General features: G+C 41.9%; 1 protein-coding gene across 7 annotated transcripts in view; it reads left to right on the top strand.

Annotated features, from left to right (window-relative positions):
• Positions 1 to 25,000, top strand: part of ZEB2 (zinc finger E-box binding homeobox 2) — a 118,768-nt gene that overhangs the window by 87,428 nt on the left and 6,340 nt on the right. For 6 of the 7 annotated variants that reach the window (XM_080398229.1, XM_080398228.1, XM_080398227.1 and 3 more), the window contains 6 exons: positions 2,487 to 2,558; positions 8,971 to 9,159; positions 9,849 to 10,063; positions 12,586 to 12,694; positions 13,546 to 15,515; positions 17,554 to 17,734. In XM_080398229.1, coding sequence (XP_080254355.1) covers positions 2,487 to 2,558; positions 8,971 to 9,159; positions 9,849 to 10,063; positions 12,586 to 12,694; positions 13,546 to 15,515; positions 17,554 to 17,734 — 2,736 coding nt within the window. The remainder of the gene's footprint in view (positions 1 to 2,486; positions 2,559 to 8,970; positions 9,160 to 9,848; positions 10,064 to 12,585; positions 12,695 to 13,545; positions 15,516 to 17,553; positions 17,735 to 25,000) is intronic. The other variant, XM_080398231.1, reaches the window with a different exon arrangement.

The raw sequence follows: 25,000 nt of genomic DNA, 5'->3' as shown, positions 1-25,000 counted from the left end.
AATTTTTTCTTTTCTTTTTTTTTTTTTTTTTTTGTAAATACCGAAAATGTAATGCAGGGTCACAGATTTTAGGAAAAGGGCAGGTTTAGGTAAAAAAAAGTCATGTTAGCTAAGTGTCGCAATGCTAAAGGATAAATTGTGCAACCGTCAGCTAAACGAGAATTAAAATGTACATGAAAAATTGCAGCATGTACTCCAGTGACCTGCGCAAAGGGAGAAGGAACACAGAGCGTTTAATAATTTTTGGGAAGCAACTAGACACTGTAACTTCTCTTTACCACAGAAGAAGATGACAATGAGGAAGGAAGTGCAGCAGAAATCTTGAACATTACCACTATTATGCAAAAAAAAAAAAAAAAAAAAAAAAAAGGACAAAAAGAAAAAAAAAACCCTAAAGCTGTTAACTGTTTTCCCCTTGCTGACTGGGTAGATGTGCCCTCAGATGGAAAACTTCTGATACTTGTGACTCCTTACTACCAGAAATCACATGAGATGATCAAGGAAGAAAATCACAATAACTATATTTATATCTAAGGCTGAACTTCTCAGAAATACTGTACCTTGATTAAAATTTCTGGTAGGCTGCAATAAAAATATCAGATGTGAGACTGGCCTAGCAGATCAATTATCATAATTGACAGCATTTTATTAATACATATTGAACTCCTAAATGTTTTGGACGCAAGATATCCCCATGAAAATGATCCGTAGAGAGGCAGAATGCCAGATCTGGGAAAAGAATCAAGGCTGGCTTGTCTGCTGTACAGTTTAAACAAATATTTTTCATCTGGTCTGCATATTCTATGCTTTTGTACAAATTTAGCATCTGTTTGTACCTGCATATTTTAACTTAAGAGCTTTCATGATTTTTTTTTTTTAAGCTTCAAAGCCATAAACATGTATATTTATACCACAGTATTGTATGCCGGTTGTAAAGCACTGAATTAAGTCATTCTGTGCTTTAGTTTTGATTAGAATGATACAATTAGAACCTGTTATTCTACCAACTAATTACTTGTAGAATGTGACATCTGAAGAATACTACAAGATTACAAATTTAGGAATGAACTGAGAATGTGCTCTGTTTATACTATTCCCCTATCTTCAGTCAAATAATTGTCATGGAAATGGATTAATACTGGGCCAGTTTCTGTCCTCATCAAAATCTTTCTCACAAAAAATGAGAAATAAGAATTTTAATGCTTCATGTATCAATAAGATTTTAATAGCATACTTTGATCTGCTTGCCAGTCTATCACTTGATTGGCTGAGCGGCATCCATCTTCCTGAATCATCATCGACTTGTGTTTGTTTCTGGGAAATTATTATTTTTTTTTAGTAGCTGTTGAACCATTCCTGGGTGCCTTTTGACATTTTATTTCTTACAAGTGAAGCTAAGTGAAAGATTAAAGCAGATTTTTCACTTAAATCTCAAATACTAAATTCTCTCACTTAAAAAAAAAAAAGATTGTATGTTTGTGCTTGTCTTCAAGTAAAGAAAGGCTGGCATTTAGGAGAAGTTGAAAAGGTGAGAAAGAATCTCTATGTATATTTATTTTCGCCTGTGAAAACCCTTTGGAGGGTTAAGTCTTAACCAGGCTGTATGTGTGAATACCTGTTGCACTTGAACTAACAAATTATCAGCAAGAAACCAAGTTTGACAGGCACTGTGAGGCAGGCTGAAACATCCATGAAGATAAGCCTTCCCCCCAGTGATGGGGCTGCACTCAGCCCCTTCAAAACGCTATTTTAAGTCACTCCAAACCCCCAGTCTCACAGAAAGTAAACCGATCCATGATAAATACACAGTAAATAATTCTACACGTATCATGCTCATTTGCATGTGAATTAACCCAATTTATGGCCATAAAGGCAGACTTTGTCAGCGCACAGAGAGTGCACAGAAGACGCAAACAAATAGTGAGGGTAGAGAAGAGCTGCCCACAGTTGAAAATTCGTCACATTTCTGCACCACTTGATATTAATACATGCTGCACTTCAAATGAGGTTAAAACGATGATGACAGCTCAGAAGATCTGTGTGATGATAGATAGAGATAGAGATACAAGAACTTCTTATGTCTTCCTTTTGTATTTGCAGTTTCTTCCAGGTACAGCTGTCACGGTGTCCGTTAACTGATTATTTCTTTTAAATACAGGGGGAGGGGGAAAAAACCCTAAAAAATTCCCTTTGAATCACCTGACTGCTTATTAGATTCAATATAGGGAAAAGCCCTTCATTTACTCCAAACAAACAGTTCTGTTTTCCACCACTCGCTGTCATGTTTAAAGTAAATAAGTTCTCATCCATCCAGCGGGGCTGAAGTCATTCGATTGCCAGAACAAAGCCATTGTGTGAAGGTCCACAAGAGCCCTTTTCTCTCCTTCCCTTAGCAGGATCTTCCCTCTCACCGCAGCCTGCTCCCTAGCTCTGTAAAGCAACCCAGTAACGTGTGAATGCTAAAAGTGTGCATGCTTCTTTCACAGAAGAAATGAAGGAAGATTATGACACTATGGGGCCTGAAGCCACAATTCAGACCACCGGAAACAATGGTACAGGTAAGGTCTTGCGTGGTGAGAGCGTCACTTTGCTTCGGTGTCATCTAAGCTTAGCTGTGCATGAAGGGGAGGAGCGGCCAAACAATTTCTTTGCTGTTGCCAGTTGATTGAACAGTTGGGAACCATCTACATAATTCTTCTGGTTTTTAATATTTCCCCCCAATTTGATCACAACGGTGCAGCAACAAGCTCATCCGGTGAGAGTCCTTGCTACCCCTCCCGTGCTCTGTGACACGCCAGCCCCTACCTCCTTTCAACTGCATCCTTGTGAGCTAATAGTTTTCAGCGGCATGTTTTCCCAGCGAGGGTGAATCTCGTATAGTTTAAAGTAGCTGGACCAAGATACAGTAGTCTTTTAATAAGAGGGACTGTACAAAGAGTGTGATAATGAGGATGGGGTGCACCATTCTTGGCAACCCCAGATTCGCATGGTGCACAGAGTAAGCTACTTCAGAGACTGAAAACATCTTTTCAGCAAGACACACATAAACCCCTTACATAGATACACAGACACACACTTTAAATGCATATTTATGAGATTATTATGTTTCTGGCTAATCTTTTTTTTTTTTTTCTCCCACTTGCCACATCTCTTTCTTTCCCCTCTTCTTAGAAATCAATACATTTTGTGGAACAAGAAAGGGGACAGAGAGATATTTAGCAGGTATCATCTCTGAGCTCTGTAGCAAAGCAAAACAGCAAAAGGTTTCTGTTACTATTTTCTGATCCAAACCAATTCAGGGGTTTACCATGTTCTTTCCAAAGGCCACAAGGCCCCGCTCCATCCTCAGCACAGCTGAATGCCATACGACACCCAATGTTTCTTTTGCATTTTGTCACAAGTCAAGATGTTGCAGATAGCCCTGATTTACATGGTTAAAAGTAAGTTTTCTACTGTAAGTATATTTCTATGCATTCCATTATGAGATTTAGTTCATAGGTAAAGCCTTCTACAAATATTACTGTAAAAGGTGGTACCTAAGTCTTGCAAGGTTTTTATTACTCACACTTTCCTAATGTTGGTAACACCCACATAAAACCCCAATGCTTTTATTAAGTAACACAAGAAATTTACTTTGTAATTCTTGAAGGGGAAAATAATAGGAAAATAAAGCCATGTCACTGCTTTTTTCATCCATTAGTTTTATTATGCATGAAAGGAGGGTGGCACCGAAGCACAATTTATCATTACGTGTATAGTTAATGATGTTGCCCTACAGAACTGGATAGATATGTATTTTAAAAGCTTTATTATTTCCAAGGGATGCTAATTAAGTGACAGATTGTGCTTAGCACTTGGAGAAACAGGACTTTAAGAGACATCTGATTCAGAAATAAGACTTGATGGTTATCTGGATTACCATTACCAGAGCCTTTGAGGTCCCCTATCAGTGCAATGTGACTTCCTTTGCACATATTTTCCTTACCATAGCAGGCCTTGACTCTTTCATACTTGCACTGTGGTCTGCTTGAGGGGGAAGACTTTGTGTCCTCTTAGCCCCTTCCAATATCTGATGGTCTCTTCTGCCTTCTCAACTTTGGCTTCACGGCATCTCTCTGGGGGCAGGGTGCCGTTGAGCTCCCCCCAGCTCTGTCACTAACTCTGTATGGGGTCCACGGGGTGTCCTGCTTCTTCTGAAACCAGTTTTCTGGGGGGAAAAGATAAGGGTTGCCCCTACCCAGCTTGGTGCGCGGTGGACTCGTGGCTCAGAGAGTGCTTTGCATTTAGGTGGTCTGCATTTAAAATGCAAAAGCTGCTCTGGATACCGCACCCGGCAATTTTTTCCCTAATGTCCTGTGCAACAGTCCCACCTCTCTTTACTCCAGCTGCTCTTTGCTGTGATGGGCAGCTTGCTCAAGTAACTGTTATGAGCTGTCTAGTGCTCTGCTAACATTTAATTCACATCTTTTATCACTGAGGTGTTCCCAGCCACCTCCTTTAGGGGAGGCTGATGCCTGGGCCGCTTGGGTAGAACACCTTTCTCTAATGGCTGCAGTCTCCGAAGTTTCTTAGGAGACATATCAGGTTATTTGGTCATATTAAATCATCTGATAAACTAGATGCTTTTGCCGGTCTTTTCACCTTGACTATTAGGAGCTGCAGCATCCTTCATGCAGAGTGAAAACTTCTCCAGCTTGCCTGTTGCAGTGCCTGGGCTGTTATTTGAGGAGGAAAGGGAAGAGGTCAGTCCCTGAGACATTGGAGATCCTTTCTAGCTAGTCTGGGGAGTGTCCAAAGTTTTATTCTTCAGCCTCGCCGTAGGCCTTAGGCCTGTCTTGAGTGTCTGGCCTCAATTTTTCCCTGCAGCTGGTAGGGGGATTTAATACTAACTAATAAAATAGCTGAGGTGAGGCTGAGACTTGACCCACTGAAAGAAGTTGGATCGGTGACTCCATCTTCAGCGAAAGCCATACCACAGTGACTTTCTGATCTCCAGGATAGCCCTTTAGGGCTTCCTACAGGTTGACACGGGCTCTGCCAGATGGACCAAGGAGGTCTTTCTCACCTAATACACTGTGCCTCTCCCTCCTGACACCAGATCTCACAGTGCTCTATCACCTGGGCTGAGCACAGAGATAGATGATACGGTGTCAGACTCCTCACATACATCCAACTGCAAAGTTGCTGTAGATGCACACAACAACTGCGGTGTGCTTGTAGCATCATATTCATTGCAGGAGGTCATTAGCAGAGAAAGAAAACTAAAAGAGAAAATCTCTGTTATTAAATTATTCTACCATTGTCAGAGTGGCCACTTCCTAGCAGTACTGAAAAAAGAAATCTTGTTATCTATACATTAATCAACTACATTTTTATAATGAGCCATGGAGGCTTTATAGTGGAAAAGCAAAAGTAACCATCAGAGTGAAAATTTGAGTCTTTGGTCCTGCTAAATTAATTTGTAAATATTTCTAGGGATTTCTGAAACAATTACTTGACAAAATGATGTTTTGCAGAAGGGTATTTTAAAATGTGAATGAATAAATTCCTATAGTTTATGTTATTGTACCTGTTACGGTTATTACAACTGCGATGTTTGCAGAAAACAGATTAATAAGTTTCCTGTAAACACAAAAATTTTCCTGGTTTCTATTACTAACATCTGACAAGCTTCAAGTAAAGATCTCTTAATATAATTTAAAGAAGGGGAAAAAAACCCCAAAACCAAAAACCTTTGGAGGGAGGAAAACAGAAGTAAAACTTGGCAGGTTGGAGGACAGGCCGTTTTCAGGCTGTAATCTGTGTGTACCAATGGGGGCCTCTCACTTCCTGGCTAATGAAGGCTGTGGTTTTATTAGCTTTGTTTGCGATTAAGGGCAGCTATCACCATCTCGCAGGACGAGTTCCCACACAAAATAACTGGTCTCCCAAGCTCCTCAAACCTCTCTCTCACTTTATCTTGAAAGGTCCTAAATGCCTCCAAAGATAGCTTTCCTTAATGTGTTTTATTTTTATGTGACATGGCCACATCAGCTTTTGGAGCTGAAAATATTTCTGCTCTCCAGGCTACAATAATTAATTAAAAAAAGACTTATTTGGTGAGGTCACCCGCCGTAGATCTCGCTGAAATTCTTGCCTCGCAGGAGGAGATGTGCAATGTGTGTTCTGTGTCAGCCCACGAAGAATCCAGGAACATGACTTTCTGCATGGAAAACAAATTAGGGCATGGAGGGGGGAAGCAAGCTTCCCCCCCTGAAATTGGGAGAGAAACCTAATGGTTATCAGATGCGTCTTTTTAGTAACACTGGGTGAGCTTCCAGCCATGTCTGAATTGTCAGTAACATCGCTGGTGACAAACCAGATACACATGGTCATCTTTTGCTATTTATGTTAATCTGCAGCGTTGCAGCACTGGTTGTATTGTTTCAGTTAAGGATCTGTCAGCTTTTCCACTAAATCCCCTTGTTTTTAGGGGTTTATAATGTAGACATAAACATTTGCTTTAGCTCCCGGATTGCATGTACAGACATAGAAACTAAATAATCCAGAGAATTAGGAAGCCAAGGCCAGTAATATTGCAGCAGTCCTCCACAGCCTGTTGGATAAGCCTCCAGATAGACTTGGGGGCCGGGAAGGAAGAACCTCGTTTGGGTTCGAATTTGGGACTGAAGCTCTTAATATTAACTCAGGCCTTGCTCAGTGGCTAGAATCCTCACCCTATAAATGCCGTTGCAAGCTCTAACCCCCCCCCCCCCCCCCCCCCCCGAGCCTGCCTGGAGGAGAATGATGCATGGAGCCATCCCTTGGAGCCCTTGTCCCACCCTTTCCCCTTCCTGCTCCCATATCTCCTCTCTGGAGAAAAACTCTCTTTCCCTGCTTCACAGGTAGCATTTATTGGGTCATGTCCTGAATCTGGCAAAAAATAAACTTGCTTTCCTTGGTTCTGTTGCTCAGCCAAGAGAAGGAGCAGGGATGGGGTAGTGCTAAGCCAGCGGGTGGATGGTCTTGCAACAGTTGGAAGACCTAGGCATAGTGAGGGCTGAAAAGTCAGGTTTCCAACATAAAAACTAATGTCTCAGCTTTGTTCTGATAAAAACGAAAAGCCAAAACCTTGTGCAGGTGGTGTACTTCAGTGACCACCATTTTGTTATGTTTCTCTGCCAGCAACAAAATGGAGGTAAGGTACTTGGTCATGTTCTCCGTACTCACACTCCCCTTCTCTAGAAGTTGGGCTTTTTTTTTGGGAAAAAAAAAAAAAAAATTGTTTCTCATGCTAATGACAAATGATAGCAGGAGTTACAGAAGGACCAAGGGAGGAGCTCTGTGGGGTTGCAGAGACTTCCTACCAACCGCTGCGATAGGAACAGAAGTTTCCTTCCAAAACCAGGGTCCCGAGCCCTGTGCCATTTGGTCACTGTCACTAAAATACTGCAGAACAGTTGAGAAGCTGCTCAGCTCATACGAAAAATAGGGCATATTTGTCTCAGCCAGAGGATTTGATTTTATCGGCTAAGGGGATGAGGTTTGCATAGAACAGTATCTACTTTTATTGATGATGACAAGATCAGTGCTTCAAATCAGGCACTTTCAGGTTTCCAGTTTGCCCCAGTCAGAGGCCACGTCTCATTCTGACTGCCAGCATCACCTTGCATTTTTGTAGGAAGCCGAGGCAAAGTATTTACTCATTTCTAACCACCAAGGAGCTGGTTAGTCTCTCATTTCCAGTGGTTACAAACCAGCAGAAACCTGCAGGGCCATAATCCCTTTGATTTTTGTGAGTTGACTTCATATTGCTACCTGGCATCAGTGAGAGCAGAATCGTGCCATTTAATATTTTACTTTTACAAGACCTGTAGAACAGTTTATGGTGCTGCCTCATTTTCTTATTTCACCTAAGGAGAAATACATTAAAAATGTAATCAATCATAAGCTGTTCTTTTTATTTACGGTCAGTTAAAAACAAGTGTCTTTAATTCCCTGACACCAACAGTGTCTTCCAAGATTTGTTAAGAAAAAAAAAAATTAAAGAAAATTATCAACTCCTTTTTTAATATATTTATATTTTATAAATACAACGTTTCTACTTTTTATAATTATATTCATATTTGTCTTTAAGCTCGCAGAGTTTTTAAGGTCTTTTCTGTAGGCAGTGTTCATACATGGAGGGGAAAAGTATATTTTTAGTAACAGGATGTTTTGTGGTTGAGCATATATTAAGTTTCATGGACATTGTATGGACAATACAAAATTAAGTTTATATTTTAGGAAAAGAAGGAAAACTCTCTTACAGACTGTAAAAGTGGTGTTAGGCTTGGTATCCCTGTTATGGTCTAAAACATGTGGTTCTATTTGCAGAAATCTCTGAAGCAATATTTTTTTAAAAAACAATGTATTCTCCCATTGTAAGTTAATTTTTCAGGGAGGAAAAAAAAAAAAAAAAGGAAGGTGTTGTGAGCAATTCTCTTCTCACGCCTGCCAGGAAGAGCAGCCTGAGGCAGGACCTGTCTTGGAGAAGAAGAGCTTTGGTCTTCACTACCTGCAGCCACCGTCTCCAGTGCAGGGACTGTCTCAGGGGCTGTGGGATCTGGGGACGGCTGAACTCAGTCCTGTAGGTTGAGCTGTGTTCATGCCAAAAGCTGTGGGTCCCCCAGGAGCCCCCTGAAGGTTCAGGTTCCATAGATGAAACATTACCTGCATTACCCAAGCCTCGTAAATGTCTCCTGCTGCCCCGCAGAGCCAGTGTTCTTGTTAATTTAACTGCCCACCCTTCCTTCCATCCACGCTGGTGGAAAGCTTGCATTAATTTTATTAGGAGCTGGAGCAAGACCGATGAGGGTGAGGATCCAGCTGCAGCCCCAGCCTTGTAGCCCCAGTACACCAGCTCAGCCATGTGTAAGGAAGCTAAGGGACCCAAGCTCTCAGGCAGGGTGCACTCAAACCCCCTTTTCTTTTCCCCTTCTCTCCTTTTAGTGAAGAACGCAAATTGCACGTCGGACTTTGAGGAATATTTCGCCAAAAGGAAACTGGAGGAAGGAGATGGGCATGCAGTCAGCATAGCGGAGTACCTGCAGCGCAGCGACACGGCCATTATTTACCCCGAAGCCCCTGAGGAACTGTCTCGCCTTGGCACTCCAGAGGCCAATGGGCAAGAAGAAAATGGTGAGGCTGTAATTCATTTTTAGCCAGTATCCTGACCTCGTGCAGCTGTTGCAATTATAAATGCACTACATGCCTGGGTGTTTACCTTAAAAATTGAAGAACAGCTGCAGCGGCATGGAATTTCATGAGCAAAGATTGGGGCTGTAATTTCAGTGTATTGTGATTTTTTAGTCAGCAAATTTGTATTATCTGGCGGGTGAACTGAAGAGCTGAATGTAAACGGGAGGAAGGCTGCTGCTCTAGCTGGAAGTTTGGGAAGTTTCAATAGAGTATTAATGCAACAAAAGATGGGGTAGCCAGCCTATTGCTCTCTGACACCTTGATAAATAATTGGAAAAGCATCAGTAGGAAGGATTCGGTCAATGGCATGAGTAACACAATGAGCTGGGGCTGGAATGCAAATCACAAATTGATCAGGAAAAGTATTTCTTAGTTTCCCAGCCGGTGAGGTCGGTGTGAGGAGCGCTGCCCATAATTAATTTCCTAGCGGGGTCCGGAGCGGGTCCTGTGAGTCTGCCGTGGGCGGGTGCCGGTGCCTCCCGCCGCCGGTTGGAAGCACCGTCCCTCCCTCTCGGGCAGCAGATTGCAGCGATTCCTCTCATACCATCCTGGGCAATCAGCCCATGAGCTGCCATTGATTTGCTGACCTTTTGGCCTGCCTCTCTTTCCCCCCCCATCCCGGGGCGCAGACCTGCCACCTGGAACTCCAGATGCCTTCGCCCAACTGCTGACCTGCCCCTACTGCGACCGGGGCTACAAGCGCCTGACGTCCCTCAAGGAGCACATCAAGTACCGCCACGAGAAGAACGAGGAGAACTTCTCGTGCCCTCTCTGTAACTACACGTTTGCCTACCGCACCCAGCTCGAGCGGCATATGGTGACACACAAGCCAGGGACAGATCAGGTGGGGGGCTGGTTTTAAGTGATTTCTTTCTGTAATAACCCCTTAGAGAAACGATATTGCTTTGATTGGCAATCATTATTAATTTTTCATGGCATTTTGAAGATGCAGATCTTTTAATGGTAATAGCTTTAATTGAGGTCTAAATGATTTTTTGATGGTCTCTTCTAATATGATTTAATAGTCTTATGTTCACGATCGAATGAGTGTGTTAATTTCTAATTTAGAAATTTTATTTGCACTTTAACTTGACTTTAGTTTCGTTTTTATGTTCCTCAAAAAGTGAATGAAACTGTAGCATTTTAATTATACATTATTAAACATCTCAGCAATTTTAATTCCATTTTTCACCTAGTTTTACTTTGCAGTGTTGCAAATAGGAGCTCCAAGACATGCTAAAAGATCCGCTAATATTTTTTCATTACTTTTTGAGTAACCTTTTCAATCACGTGAAATTACGCGTATTTTGTATAATCGTTTGTTAAACATAATTACACATTTTCAGAATAACTCTTCCTATCCTACATATAGGCTATCGTTTGTGATTGTGCCACTAATGCATGCATGCACTAGAATTGTGGCATCACTGTCATTTGTATAGCCTGGCAGCGTATCTGCAATAAATCAAAGCAGGTTTTTTCCTCGATGTGATGCATGTAATATTATATCAGTGCTGCATTTAAGGAAATGCTGCGTATCGCAAACAGGTGACTGAGCTTCCCTGGTGCTCCTAAGCAGGCTGGCGACAGACCTGTGCCACAAAACTCTTTACCTACCAGCAGAAAGTCGGCTCTTGTCCTCGCCGGAGTATTACCTCTGAAAACCCCTCTCATGAAGGGCTGTAATGGAAACTCAAATGGCATGGTTAAAACTTAAATAAATAGATACCTGTGTTGTGCCATGTAATAAAGGCTTTATGCTGTATTTATTTTTCTTAAAAAACCTGAAAATCAGGATCAGCTCTATTTCTTTTGGTAGGTTTTTCTCAGCGTAAGGCAAATTCAGTTAGGCAAACACACATCTAATCGCACGATTTTTGCAATTAGCATTTTTAAGAGAACCGTATCTTTTCCTTGATCTTAAATCAATTTAAATGATTCCAGAATGGTTTCTCCAGTTCTTTCCTTCCCGTGGCTTTTCCAGTAGACAAACACATTTTCACATATGTATTTTTCCTAACCTGATCCACCGTAAGGTTCTTTCTTTTGCTTCGTATCATTAAAAACACCAGGGGGAAAAAGGAGAAAAAAAAACCCCGCCTGGATATTTATCCAACGTAACTGCCTGAAATTTCACATGCGAGAGCGCGCTGGTACTGGCGCATTATGAATGGTAGCTTTGGTGTTGAAAAGTCCCCTCATTTGCTCATGGCATTTACAATTAGTAAATTAAAATGATTGTATCATATTAACAGTGGCACAACTAAAGTTTATAGTAGTCCTCGGAGGGCGATGGGGGGAGACAAAACAGCTGTTGCTGTTTGTTTATGCAACTCAGCAACATATGAGCGCGGGTCCCTCAATGGCGCGCGGCGGGCTGGGCTCTGCTTGATCTTTGAAGGTTGCTGCTGTTTGAACAAACCTCCCTGTGTCCCATGTAACACCATCTGTCTCGCCAGGAATGTGGGAAGAGGCAGCACACCCTCGCAGTTGTCATACCGTTTCGGTGCTGCCTTTCCACACCCCCCCCTTCTTCCCCCCCCCCCCCTCCCCTTTCCCCCCCTTCTTGCTCCTGCAATAGGCTTTTGTGTCGTGGCTGCCTGCAGAAGGCTGACCTCCTACCTTGAGCATCCAGAATGGTTGGCTGCATTATTCTGAATATTCTACATTTTTTATTTTTTTTTTTCCCCAAATTCAAAGTCACAGGGCTTTTCTTGCTTGTTGCAAAAAGGTCAGCTGCCTTTGTATCTTTATGTCACTTTTAACTTTCAACTTTTCCTCACCCCTTAGAAAGAGCGCTGAGGGAAAACATGGCACGGAAGGTAGCTCAGGTCTTCCCTGCTGCTCTGTGATTTTAGAAAACATTTCCAGCAGCAGCTCATGCCGAAGACACAGTCTCTTCTGCTTGATAATGAATTAAATCTTACACGAAATGCCACTAACGACAGTGTTTCTGTCTTTCCTACACATGCAGTAAACAGAATTTTTAAACAAGGCGAGTCCCACATGTTCAGAATCTGCTAGGAATATTAAGAGCCACAAATCTTCTTATAAAACAGTTTCTCTCATCGTAAGATACCTTAAAGCAACACATTTTTGATGAGAGACTTAGGAAATAATTCTAAAGCAAATATCGAATGCTCATGTGAAAGTACTTTCTCATTTGTTTCGGTTTACTGCCAACATTTTGATTTTTATTGCAACACTGATGAGACAAATAAATGTACATGCAGACCTTTTGGTCCGCTTGATAAATTCAGATCCACATTAATTTTGTTTTTGTTTTTTAAGCTAGAAATTCATGGTTTCTCTTGCATAAAATTCATGTTGGTATCTTTTTTTTTTTTTAATTTCTTTCCCTCCCAGCACCAAATGCTGACCCAAGGAGCAGGCAATCGCAAGTTCAAATGCACTGAGTGTGGCAAGGCCTTCAAATATAAACACCATCTGAAGGAACACCTGCGAATTCACAGTGGTGAGTAGCGGAGGTGCTGGTGTGCTCATTTGCATTTTGTTTAATTAGCTGAGTTTTAAAGACTGCTTAAAATTTACACAGTTCTGCTTCTGGCTTCTTGGAGCTACTAAGGTATTTTGTAAGTGATATCTGAGTCATCCTCATTTATCATGCTGTTAATACCACGGTCTCGCTGAAAGATTTGGAAATAGTAAAGCTTCCTGCAAATAATATAGATTGTTTGTTTGGCAGTTTGAATCCAGAAGTGTTCGCTCATTTCTGTGCAGTCGGACCCTGAAGAGACCATTATATTTTCCATAACACAAAGTCCCCCCAAGTGAAATACAGCCCATATTCTCAGATAACAAGTAAGCGCAAAGCGCCTCATGTTGAATGACTGGTGCGTTTTGGCTCTCCTGCTTGATGCAGCAGTCGGCACACAGAATGCCACTGGGCTCTGTCCAGGAACAAACCTCCAGCAATGCCGATGTGGAGGTTCTAACATCAGGACTCAGGTTCTCCTACCATATTAATTTCCAGTGAAAATTCCTGGTTTTTGGAAGGGAAAAACCACAATCAAATTTGAACAGTCTGGAACTGATTTGACTCCCTTTGCCACAGGTTGCTTACTTGTGACTTGCAATGGTCAGTCTGGGACCAGTCTCACGCCTTGGTGGCTGTTGCCCGCTGGAGACCATGGGTCCAAACTGACCTCAAGACCCCTAGAAAGAGGAAGGTAAAGCAGTGGTGGTGTGTGGCCGTATTCATAGACTTAATATTCTCCTCACTGATCAGTCGAGTATCAAATGCGATCGCTTGCCATTATAGCAGCAAAAATGATAATTAACATTTGGTTTTAATTATCATTTTAGGTGAAAAACCATATGAGTGTCCAAACTGCAAGAAACGTTTCTCCCATTCTGGCTCCTACAGTTCGCACATCAGCAGCAAGAAGTGTATTGGTTTAATCTCTGTAAATGGCAGAATGAGAAACAATATCAAGACGGGTTCTTCTCCTAATTCTGTATCTTCCTCTCCTACTAATTCAGCCATTACACAGCTGAGAAATAAGCTGGAGAATGGCAAACCACTTAGTATGTCTGAACAAACAGGCCTACTGAAAATTAAAACAGAACCACTAGATTTCAATGAATATAAGGTTCTTATGGCCTCACATGGGTTTAGTGCAACTAGTCCTTTTATGAATGGTGGACTTGGAGCAACCAGCCCCTTAGGAGTTCATGCGTCTGCTCAAAGTCCAATGCAGCACTTAGGTGTAGGGATGGAAGCACCATTGCTTGGGTTTCCTGCAGTAGGCAGTAATTTAAGTGAGGTGCAGAAGGTCCTACAGATTGTGGATAACACGGTTTCCAGGCAGAAGATGGACTGCAAGGCTGAAGAGATCTCCAAGTTGAAGGTTTACCATATGAAGGATTCATGCTCTCAAGCTGAGGAACAAGGAGTTACCTCCCCCAATATTCCCCCCGTGGGTCTTCCAGTAGTAAGTCATAATGGTGCCACTAAAAGTATTATTGACTATACATTAGAGAAAGTCAATGAAGCCAAAGCTTGCCTCCAGAGCTTAACCACAGACTCGAGGAGGCAGCTCAATAACATTAAGAAAGAGAAGCTGCGAACCCTAATAGACCTGGTAACTGAAGACAAGATGATAGAGAACCATAATGTATCCACTCCATTTTCATGCCAGTTCTGTAAAGAAAGCTTTCCTGGTCCCATTCCGTTGCATCAGCATGAGCGTTACCTGTGTAAAATGAATGAAGAAATCAAGGCAGTCCTTCAGCCTCATGAGAACATGGTTCCCAACAAACCTGGAGTGTTTGATAAGCAAACCCTCTTGCTGTCATCAGTACTTTCTGAGAAAGGAATGACTAGCCCCATCAACCCATACAAGGACCACATGTCTGTACTTAAAGCATATTATGCTATGAATATGGAACCCAACTCTGATGAACTACTGAAGATTTCCATTGCTGTTGGCCTTCCTCAGGAATTTGTGAAGGAATGGTTTGAACAAAGAAAAGTCTACCAGTATTCAAGTTCCAGGTCACCATCACTGGAAAGGGCCAGTGCCAAGGTGGCGCTGGCTGCCACCAACAACACTCCCACTAAAGACTCTTTGTCAGCCAGATCTCCAATAAAGCCTGTGGACTCTATAACTTCACCATCTATAGCTGAACTCCATAACAGTGTTACTAATTGTGATACTCCTCTCAGGCTAACAAAACCTCCTCATTTTACCAATATTAAGCCAGTTGATAAATTGGACCACTCTAGGAGCAATACTCCTTCTCCTTTAAATCTTTCTTCCACATCTTCTAAAAACTCCCACAGTAGTTCTTACACTCCAAACAGTTTCTCTTCTGAGGAGCTGCAGGCTGAGCCTTTGGACTTGTCTTTACCAAAACAAATGAAGGAACCCAAAAGTATTATAGCCACAAAGAACAAAACAAAATCTAATAGTGTAAATTTAGAACACAACAGTGTTTCTTCATCATCTGAAAACTCAGATGAGCCACTGAACTTGACTTTTATCAAGAAGGAGTTTTCTAATTCAAATAATCTGGATAAAAGCACTAACCCAGTATTTGGTATGAACCCATTTAGTGCCAAACCTTTATACACAACACTTCCACCACAGAGCGCTTTTCCCCCAGCCACTTTTATGCCACCAGTCCAGACCAGTATTCCTGGGCTGCGACCATACCCAGGACTAGATCAGATGAGCTTCCTACCACATATGGCCTATACTTACCCAACTGGAGCAGCTACTTTTGCCGATATGCAGCAAAGGAGAAAGTACCAGCGGAAACAAGGATTTCAGGTAAATTGTTGCAACCCTTTTCTTTTAAAAGGCTTGAATTTAGTATTTTGTGATATAACCTTTACCAAAAGAAAAAAGCCCAGAGCTATATTCAACATTTCCAACAATATTAGCAGAGTTTATTTTAGTCTGAACTTGCAAAGATGCACTGCAGTATAGGAAAAGAAAAGGGAATTACCTTAAAAGAACCTCTGCTTGGATTAGAAGCAGGATCAATGCCTTTGAATAGGCATAACACTTACGGTTTTATTCTGTGAAGAGCTCACCTGTTTCTTATTAGAATTGTATCTAAATTATAATAATAATATTGATGATGAAGTCCATGAAAAATCCCATCCTGCAGAATAAAACCCACCAAACTTTGTGGGGAAGCTGACCTTTGCAGGGCATAACTACGTTTCCCCACGGGGAAAAGGAGCAGTGGGAGACCCCTTAGGAAACACCTTGACACTTGGACGCAAAGCTGTGTCTCTCTAAGCAGAGGTCCCTATGGCCTTGGAGCAGCTCTGTTCCATCGAAAGCCCTCAAAGTTTCCTTCTCCATGTTTTATTGTGGATCGTTCACCCACTGTGCATGGGAAAGGCGTTCTCTCTTCTCATGAATACCTGGGGGATGAGACACATTGGGGTGTTGCTTCACCGTTGCCCCTTTCTTCAGCCCAACTACTGCCCTTCCCAGAATACCAGTCCTCTAATCCTGCCAGTCATCTGGAACAGCTTTGAAAAACCCCAGAGATTAAGCAAAATTATTTGGAGAGGTAGCAGCCAAGGCCCTTAATCGCAAACAAAGTATTTGCCTGGACTTGTAATCTGGGTCAGCACTTCTTCCTGCCTGGGAATAACCTTCAATCCTTTTCTCAGGTGGTCCCAGAACCAACATAGGAGTAGAAAAAGACTTCACCGCTTGCGTGCCTACAGCAAAGAGCTGCTCTACAGAAGTCACATACTTTTATAGCTTTTTGCCGGATGTTTTCAGATATAATGTACAGAGTTTAGTTAAATGAGATTAACTGATTATAGATTAATTTTTTTTTTTTTTTTTTACATTTGTGCATGTTCCCCTATGTCCTATTATGGTCTATTAGTAATTTTACTGACTAGTAAATCTTTTATAGTTTCAAATGTGAAAATCAGGTATGGTTTTACATTACAGGCTGTAATCCTTCTTTGCACAATAGGAGCATAAATAGCACTGCACCTCCATAACAGCTGTTCCACTATTCCAATTTACAGTACATCTGCCCTCTTTGTAAATGTATTTAAGCCTATTTAATCTTCTCTAATATTAATTAGTGCAAACCTAGTCTAAGAAAACTGAACTGTGTGATAGCAAATGGAAATGTATGTTATCATGCAAGTTTGCACTCTCTTTGGATCAAGACAAAATAAATATCAAGAAATTTAATAATTTACTGATCCACATTCATTATTGCTTAATGCTGAAGGCTGTTTTAACATAGATAGAACATTGATAAAAAGTGTTATTAATATTCCCTATTTCAAATTACAAAATTAAATATAAAAATATAGCTTGAGGCCTTTAGTCGGGAGACATACATTTAAATGGATTGCATAATAATAACATTTGTACCTAAATATAAAATTCAATTAAAACCTTTCTACAGATACGGAATATATCCAAGTTTCAGTGTTTTGAAGGGAATGATCTCTCAGCTGTTGCTTACACTTACCCCTTTTAAATACTGCAATACATTCAGCCGTCCATGAAGAGCCTCCCCTTTGCTTTTTCTGGTCCTTGAAAATATTTGGTGCTGGTATGATAAATAGTGTCCGCTTGTGTAAATCATACGATTGCAGAGTGCTCAAAGCCAGAAAGTTGGTTCGAGGCATAGAAGTGGAAGGCTCCTCATTATTCCCACAGTTCCCATCAGCTGTAGTTTCACTGTCAATGGGTTCCTAAGCTAAGAGGGACCCCCACCTTAAGCAGACATGATTTTAACTTTTCTGGGGTGGTTGATTCCTCTGTGAGAAGGAGCAGTGGTGGAAGTGGGTGTTGCTGACGAGTGCTTCCTTGGCAGGGAGAATTGCTTGATGGAACCCCAGACTACATGTCCGGCCTTGACGACATGACGGACTCTGACTCCTGTCTGTCCCGAAAGAAGATCAAGAAGACAGAAAGTGGCATGTACGCGTGTGACTTATGTGACAAGACATTCCAGAAGAGCAGTTCCCTGCTGCGACACAAATACGAGCACACAGGTAGGGCAGCTGCAGCGCCAAGAGGAGGGGTGAGCTCCATGCTATGCTCTTCGCAGTCTTGCACAAGTACACTTGTGCAGCGAGCAGTTTGGCAGGTGCTGAGGCTTTCCACAGGGAAGGAGTAATATCTTTTGCTCAGTTCAACTTATTTTTTATTTTTTTTTAATGTGTATTGCTTGGTGAAGTGCTGTTGGATGTGATGGGGTGAGTCTTGTCAGGTGCTGAGCGCGGTGGCGATGCTGGCACTCAGCATCTCACAGGATGAGCTCTCTTCAAATGAGGCAGGCTCTAGCACTCAGAACTGCAACTTGGTCAGTGCAAAGTCTGGCATGGGAAGGAAGAGGGACAGTGTATTTCTTGTTTCTTAGACACTATCTGACCCTGCAGCATTTAATCCAATAGAAAAACTTCCACTGACGTTAGCAGCACAAAAGCTGGCTCTGGCCAAGTTATCTGAAAATAAACAGCTCACAGGGGTTGTTCTCGCTGTGATTTTGTGTGCCAGCAGTGCAAGCAGGTTGCATTTCACTTTTTCACTTCTCAGTTAATGCCCAGGGAAAGTTTCCTCCTTTTATGAGTAGGAACTGATTTTTGTCTAGTTCAAGGAAGCTTGCCAAAGCACACCGTAGATTGTCAGTTTAAAAAATATTTTGGTTTGAAAAACCCCTCCATCACACCTATGCTGGCTGTGGTTCCCTTGCAGGCAGTGCTCTCTTCCCCACTCTCAGCCAGGATAGGCATGAGCCCAGAGGTGGAGAGCTCTCCGAGGGGGACACATCGGCTCAGCACGTTTCAGTTAGGGGAAAATGGGACTGGAGCTCCCCAAATGATAGAGATATCAGGTTATGTTAGACAAAGGGAATGTGAATTATCAAGTGAATTATTGTGGAGCAAGACATAAACCAAACTCCAACATCCTAGAGTTAGAAAAAGCTTACTCAGGAGGAAACTTTCCTTAACTTTGAAAGCTGAGTCCCACTTGAGGAAATGAAGCAAGTCACATCATCCTTCAATCTCACCATGTGACGGTAAAAAACTTATACCTCTCTATTAATACATCTTCCAGGCTGCACATAACCATTTGACATTTCACATATGAAAAATTTACAATTCAGAAGTGGACCGTGCCTTTTAAAGAAAATTCTTTACTTTGTTATTTTACCTTCTTATTCTTTTCTTCCAAATTTTAAGCTAATCCCACACAGGAAAATAAAAAAGGAAGTTAAAATACATGTGGGATTAGGAGAGAAAATTAAAAGCAACATTTTGGACTAGATCAGTTAGTTCATTGGTGGAATGTGCTTCCCACTACATTATTCAGATCAAATTGTTTATTCAGTAGAAGAAGCTTTGAAGGCTTTACGTCCCTGCACCTTTCCTCTCCTGAATGATTTTATTACAGCCATCTGCAAACATTATGGTTTACTACACTACTACCGTAAAGCTCTTATGTTAGAACTGGCCTTCATATATATCGGGATCTGGACATATGGTTGAATCCCATAAAGTTGGTAGTCCATAAGGTCGACAGACATATGGTTGAAAGGCTGAAAATTTGACAAGCTGAAATGTGTGCAATCACCTTGATTTGCAAAATAAACTGCATTTGTAAAAGCAAAAATATGTTCTGGTCTTTAAGTAGCATGGGAACCTACTGCCTAGAAAAATACCACACAGCTGCAGTGTAGGGACTTTCTCCTTCTTCTCTGCTCTGCCCTTTTGGGCTTCTCAACTTTACGTCCGTCAGCTTTATGGGAGTCAGCCTTATGATTCAGAACGTGTATACGGTGTCATATTTAATATGCTAGAACTACGGCACATCATCAAGCCCGAGCGCGGCACTTAGAGACAGGAAGGATGGTCTTGTGGCAGAGGCACAGGCAGTGAGGCTAAGCTCGCCGGGTGCTCGTCTGCCTTGCCACAGACTTCCTCTGCAAATTTCAGCAAATTGCTTCATCTTTCTCTCACCTTCGCCCATCTTTGAAATAGAGGGAAATGATACCAGCCCGCCTCTCCAGGGTGTTGTAAATCTTAATTCATGCAGGCTGAAATCCTGTGATGCAACTCGCTATACAAAGTGTGAAGTATTATTAAGGACGCGTTTGGTTTCGTGGAGCCTCTGCGCATCACGCTAACATTGGAGGTGGTTGGGAGCACCGCAGACCTTGGCTGGGCTAGCCTCCATAACTGATTCACAGCCTTCAGGAGGCACATTTCACTGGGGCTTTGGCTAATGGCTTAGCATGCATCTTAAGTGAATTTCAAATGTTTGGAAAAAACATTAATGACATAGGTGCGAAACTGCGCTCCGTGTTCAGTGGAAGGAATCGTATTGAAAGTAACAGCATCTTCTGCATTTGGGGTCATTGTAAGAGTAGGGCCACATTTTTCAATCAACTTTTTGAAACCTAAAGAAGAGAAAAAGCTGGTTTTCTGAGTGTGCTGCTGTTTTCTGACTAGCTGATCACAATCCGTTGTTACTTCATAAAGACATATTTTAGGAGGAATTGGAACACTTCCTGTATTTCCTGGAGAAGCACAAATAGTGGATGTTGTTTATGCTGATGTCTTTTTTCCTATGTAAAAAAATACGTGCTTTTTAGGTCTTTTTTCTGATATTTGAACAATCAGGTTTTTGTTTGTTATCACTTCTCATGGTCCACATACCTACTGCAACCTATGCCAGATGGTTAAAGAAGTCAGAGAGAGGACACATTCCTGTTTTGCAGCCCCTAAAGATTTATTTAGAGCAAAAAATAACTTTGACAGGTAAAACTACATGAGCTGCCTTAATCACGTGCTACACCAACTGTCGTAAAGGAGAAAACAGGGATGTCGCAGGTATTGCAGTGGAGCCAAGTTCTGTGCCAAGGAAGGAAGAAGAATGGGATTTGGCCAGTTCTTTGTGTCAATCTGAGAACTTTTGGTAGGACCATGTGGTTGCAGATCAATGAGCTCTGTGATTACCTCTGTATGCCACGTCTGCCACAGCTTGAGCACAGCAGAAAAAGGGGCCTAAATTTCACAATCCATTGTCTTTAATTTATGCAGTATTAGCTGTATTCTGCAATAGCTTCTAGCTTCATATGGACAAGGAGAATTTATTTTATTACTGTAATGAGAGAATTACATTGGTTCTAGCTGATCTGAAATTTAGTGTAGAGGTCATTGTTTGTTGCAGGAACAAATTCTGCCATGTTAATTTTGGGATGCCATTTAATTTTAAAAGTTACGTGTGCCTCTTGGAGTTTGAGCTTCACAAGGTCCTACTTCTTTAAAACCAGGGGATGCAGCACTGTAATTACAGTGCAGAGCGTGGCAGGTAGCACAGGAATTAAGTGCTCACATTATTTTCCTGTGAAGTCTTATGAACTTTGGTCAGGCTGAAATTAGTTGAGCAGATACTGCGTGTGTCTAATCTCAGCTTTCTCCAAGCTGCTTAGCACAAGGTTCAAGACACTTTCCTTACTAAAGGTGAAGAAGATGGTTGCCTTCATGGCAAAGCATGTGGTGAGCACAAAGATCTTTGCATTGCAGATAAGGAGGGAAAACAGCAGTAGGTAAGTGAGCAGGAGAGCAAACAGAATGGAGCATCTAGAAACAGAAATATCCTGGCTCCTGGGTAGAAATCCAGCCTGCCAACGCTGCATTGGGCTGATTCAGGAGTAAGGTGAAGGTTAGTGTTCGGATGTTGTCAACGCCCATGTCTGCTACACACCAGCTTTATCGTAGCTTCACAAGGAAACTTGCAGCGTGCCTGCTCTGCAACAAAAGCTGGAAACAGTTTTTCAGAATCCTACCTAGAAATTTTAAATCCTTTCATTGTTGTTCTATATTACATCATATTCTATTTTATTACTTGTGTGGGCTGCTGAGGGCCTCATAGCTGTGCTAGTGCTTTCATCCTTCCCTTTTCCACTGTATATTTTATTAAGACCTTTTTTTTATTTTTGTAGCTTTCATGCTGATGCAAGCACTAGTTTTATTTCCAGATTGATTCTGTAAACTAAATATTGTTCTTGAGCCTGGTAGCAAATCATCTCTCTTTGGCTAGTATTTTGAATTCCCAGCTCAGGAGTTTTCTTTATTTAGAGCTTGATTCATAAAAAATTTACATGCTATTTAAAGATTATTTTTTCTTGCTTTACTCTGATACAAGTTTAGAATTCCCTATTTTACACTGAGATAAAGAAAAAAAAATTCTAGGCTTGTGAAATTTGCTCTGCAGGCAAGGTCTCCCATTCAAAACGGAACAGGTGCAGCTTGGGCAATTATATATAAATTGCATTTATCTTGCACCTTTGACCGCTTCGCTGTGCTCTGGCCTCTAATCCATCTCCATTGGGACTACATCTAACATCCAAACCCCCAAGCAGCTTCAAACGATCTGCCTTTAAAAAATATAAACAAACTGTCACAAAAATGTTTCCTTCTTTCCTCCAAAGAGTGGGATTTCTGTTTGGCCCCCTCCCATAGAAAAAAGACCCACTTGCCTTAGGCAAAGGATGGGTGATATTTAGTCTGGGACCAGTGATGGCTTATGATCTGATGTCTTCTGACTTCTATACCACTGCAAATGGGCAACGCACAGCTTTTCAGTCACAGACCTTTAGCCCAGGAAGATTGAGATATACTTACTGTTAGAGATTTCTTTGTTGTTGTTTTGCTTTAACAGAAATGCAATTTTAGAGACTTTGCAAACAGATTAGTTATAATTTCCCCTCTGTAAATTGAGCACAAGCCCCTGTGGAAACCTCTTTTTGGAAATGATGGGATAAGAAAAAGCCCAAACACTTCCTTTACATATTTGAGAGAGATTTATCATTTAGTTTCATTTCAATGTGAAGCCACTTGACTGTGGCTTCTACATCATGCATCCACCTGATGACACACAAGTGTTTTTGAGCCCTCCTGTGAGCTGCCTCTCTCCTAATTCCATCCCACATGGATGACACAGATCATCTCATATGAGACTGGGTAAAACCTGGGGGGTGGGGTGTTCGCATCTGCTTCCTTTCAACCCATCTCCATCTCATGACATTGCATGACAATGTTCTTACTGTGTGATAGCTAAATAGATGATAAAGCATCCAGGGCTACCTACAGTTGTAGGTTCTCCCCATCCACCTACAACTGTAGACTTCTCCCCATCCACCTACAGTTGTAGGTTCTCCCCATCCACCTACTGTTGTAGTTTCTCCCCATACACCTACGGTTGTAGATTCTCCCCATCTACCTACTGTTGTAGTTTCTCCCCATCCACCTACAGCTGTAGGTTCTCCCCATCCACCTACAATTGTAGACTTATCCCCATCCCCAGTATAAAATACCTATACTTCAGCTTTATTTTATGACCTACTAATGCATTGTAAGGATTAGGCACTCCTTTTAAATGGCTGAAATACTGAGTTTTGCACACAGGGGAAAAAAATAATTCTTCTGCAAATGTTTGGAAACCTGATATATTTAAAAACATATTTCAATTAGTGTTGTAACAGCTGCATGCTGCACACTGCTAAGGTATGTTGTGTGGTGTCTGAACAAAGAACTTTGCTCAAGCTGTCACGTTCCCTCAGATCAAAACTGAGTCCTTGATATGGATGGAGTAGACTCAATAGCTCTAGTATAGCCTTTCTAGTAATAATACAAATTAATATGAAAATATGAAGCATTTTAATCTTCTTGATTCTAAATTAATTTATAAGATATGGATGATTTCTGCCAGGCTACCTCTGTGCTGGCTGGGGGAAGGCACCAGGTAGCACAAACAGGAGGTGCAGTGTTGAAACAACACCACATGCAAAGGCTGAGCAAAGCAGGCAAAGACTGAGGGACAAGCACATCACCCAGCCTTGGGGAAAGGTGGGTGGAAGCAAGTTGGGATAAGCAGTAGAAGTGGTTGACTTCTTTTTGAGGAGAAGGAAAGTGCTAGGCAGCTGGATGGAGCACAGTGGTGGGGTGAGAAGGGTGTAGTGGGCATCAGAAGTAGTATGCATCAAAACAAAATAATCAGGAAATCTGAAGTAATGGAGAAGGAGCGGTGCTATGGAGAACTGGAACAAGACAAGGGTTGGGCTTATCAGCGTTAGGGAAAAGTAAGTCAGAGGGAGGGACTGAGAGAGCGTGGGTGGTTCAGTGAGGAGAAGGACACAAAAAAAGGTGACAAGGAAAAGCAGAAGGTCTATGAGGAACAAAATTAGCAACTATGGAGATACTAGCAAAGGGACGGTAGCGTGGGTGGGCTCAGCAGAACAGCTGGGACGAGGCAGGGATGCAGGCAGGCCTATCTGGTGCATCCAGCTGGGCAGCTGGTAGCATTGGGAAAGCTCCCACCTCACCTGGGAGGGTTTTCTAGAGGCGCTGAGGTTGGAGGAGCGCTTAGGTTGAGAGTGCTTTGGGATTTAAAGCTAATTTGAGTAAGTGACTTGACTGTGCTAAAATTTCCCGAGCTAAGACTGCAGGATTTCCCCATTGTGGCAAAATCTGTGCTCCACATCACAGGGAGCTGCCTCCCAGCTCTGGGCTCAGTGCACCCCCAGGTCAAGGCTGGAGGTTCAAAGCCAAAGTACGCGTACAGCTCAAAGCCCGGAGATTTCTTCAAGCCTGGCTTTTAACCAACAGGTTAAATTGGCAGAAATGCATATTTAGGAAACAGATCATAAAACCAATACTGCTATAATTCGATATATCAAGCCTGAATGTTCAATTTCACTCTAAAGGGAAGTAAAGAAAAAAATGAAACCCTGTATGTGTGCAAGCTTAGGAAACTCTCGTACAAAGAAATGTAGTTTGAGTTCCAATTTTGAGGCATCTGCTGATTTCCCTGTCACTTGGGTTATTCTATCTGTGGTTTCTCCTACATTTTCCTTCCTGCCACATCTCCCCTTCATTTCATAACATACAATTTTTGGCTTCCTTGAGCTTTCGTTAATCACACCTTATTAAATGTGAACTTTCACAGTGGGACTTGAAGGTAGCTGTGACTAGATCGGGCAAAAAAAATTAGCATATTCCTTGGTATTCATTCTTCACAACTTTGCTATGGAAGGGAAATTTTTTTTATGCCCGACTTTCCCTGCTTTCAAGTCCCAGCAGTGACTGCAGAGGAAAAGAAAGCTGATCAGGTTCATAAAGGAGCAGCCTGAGTTTTCCTGGAAGCTGAGATCCTTCAGTGGTATGAACATTTTTTTTTTTTCCTGCTGGATTTCCTTCCATGCCGGTGCTGCTGGTAACGGTCTCCCATCTTCCCAGCCCTTTGCTCTCAGC

This window comes from Falco punctatus (assembly GCF_963210335.1).
Source record: "Falco punctatus genome assembly, chromosome: 8".
Classification (NCBI taxonomy): Eukaryota; Metazoa; Chordata; class Aves; order Falconiformes; family Falconidae; genus Falco; species Falco punctatus.
Note: the sequence above shows the minus strand (reverse complement) of the source record. Positions and strands in the feature narration are given on the sequence as shown.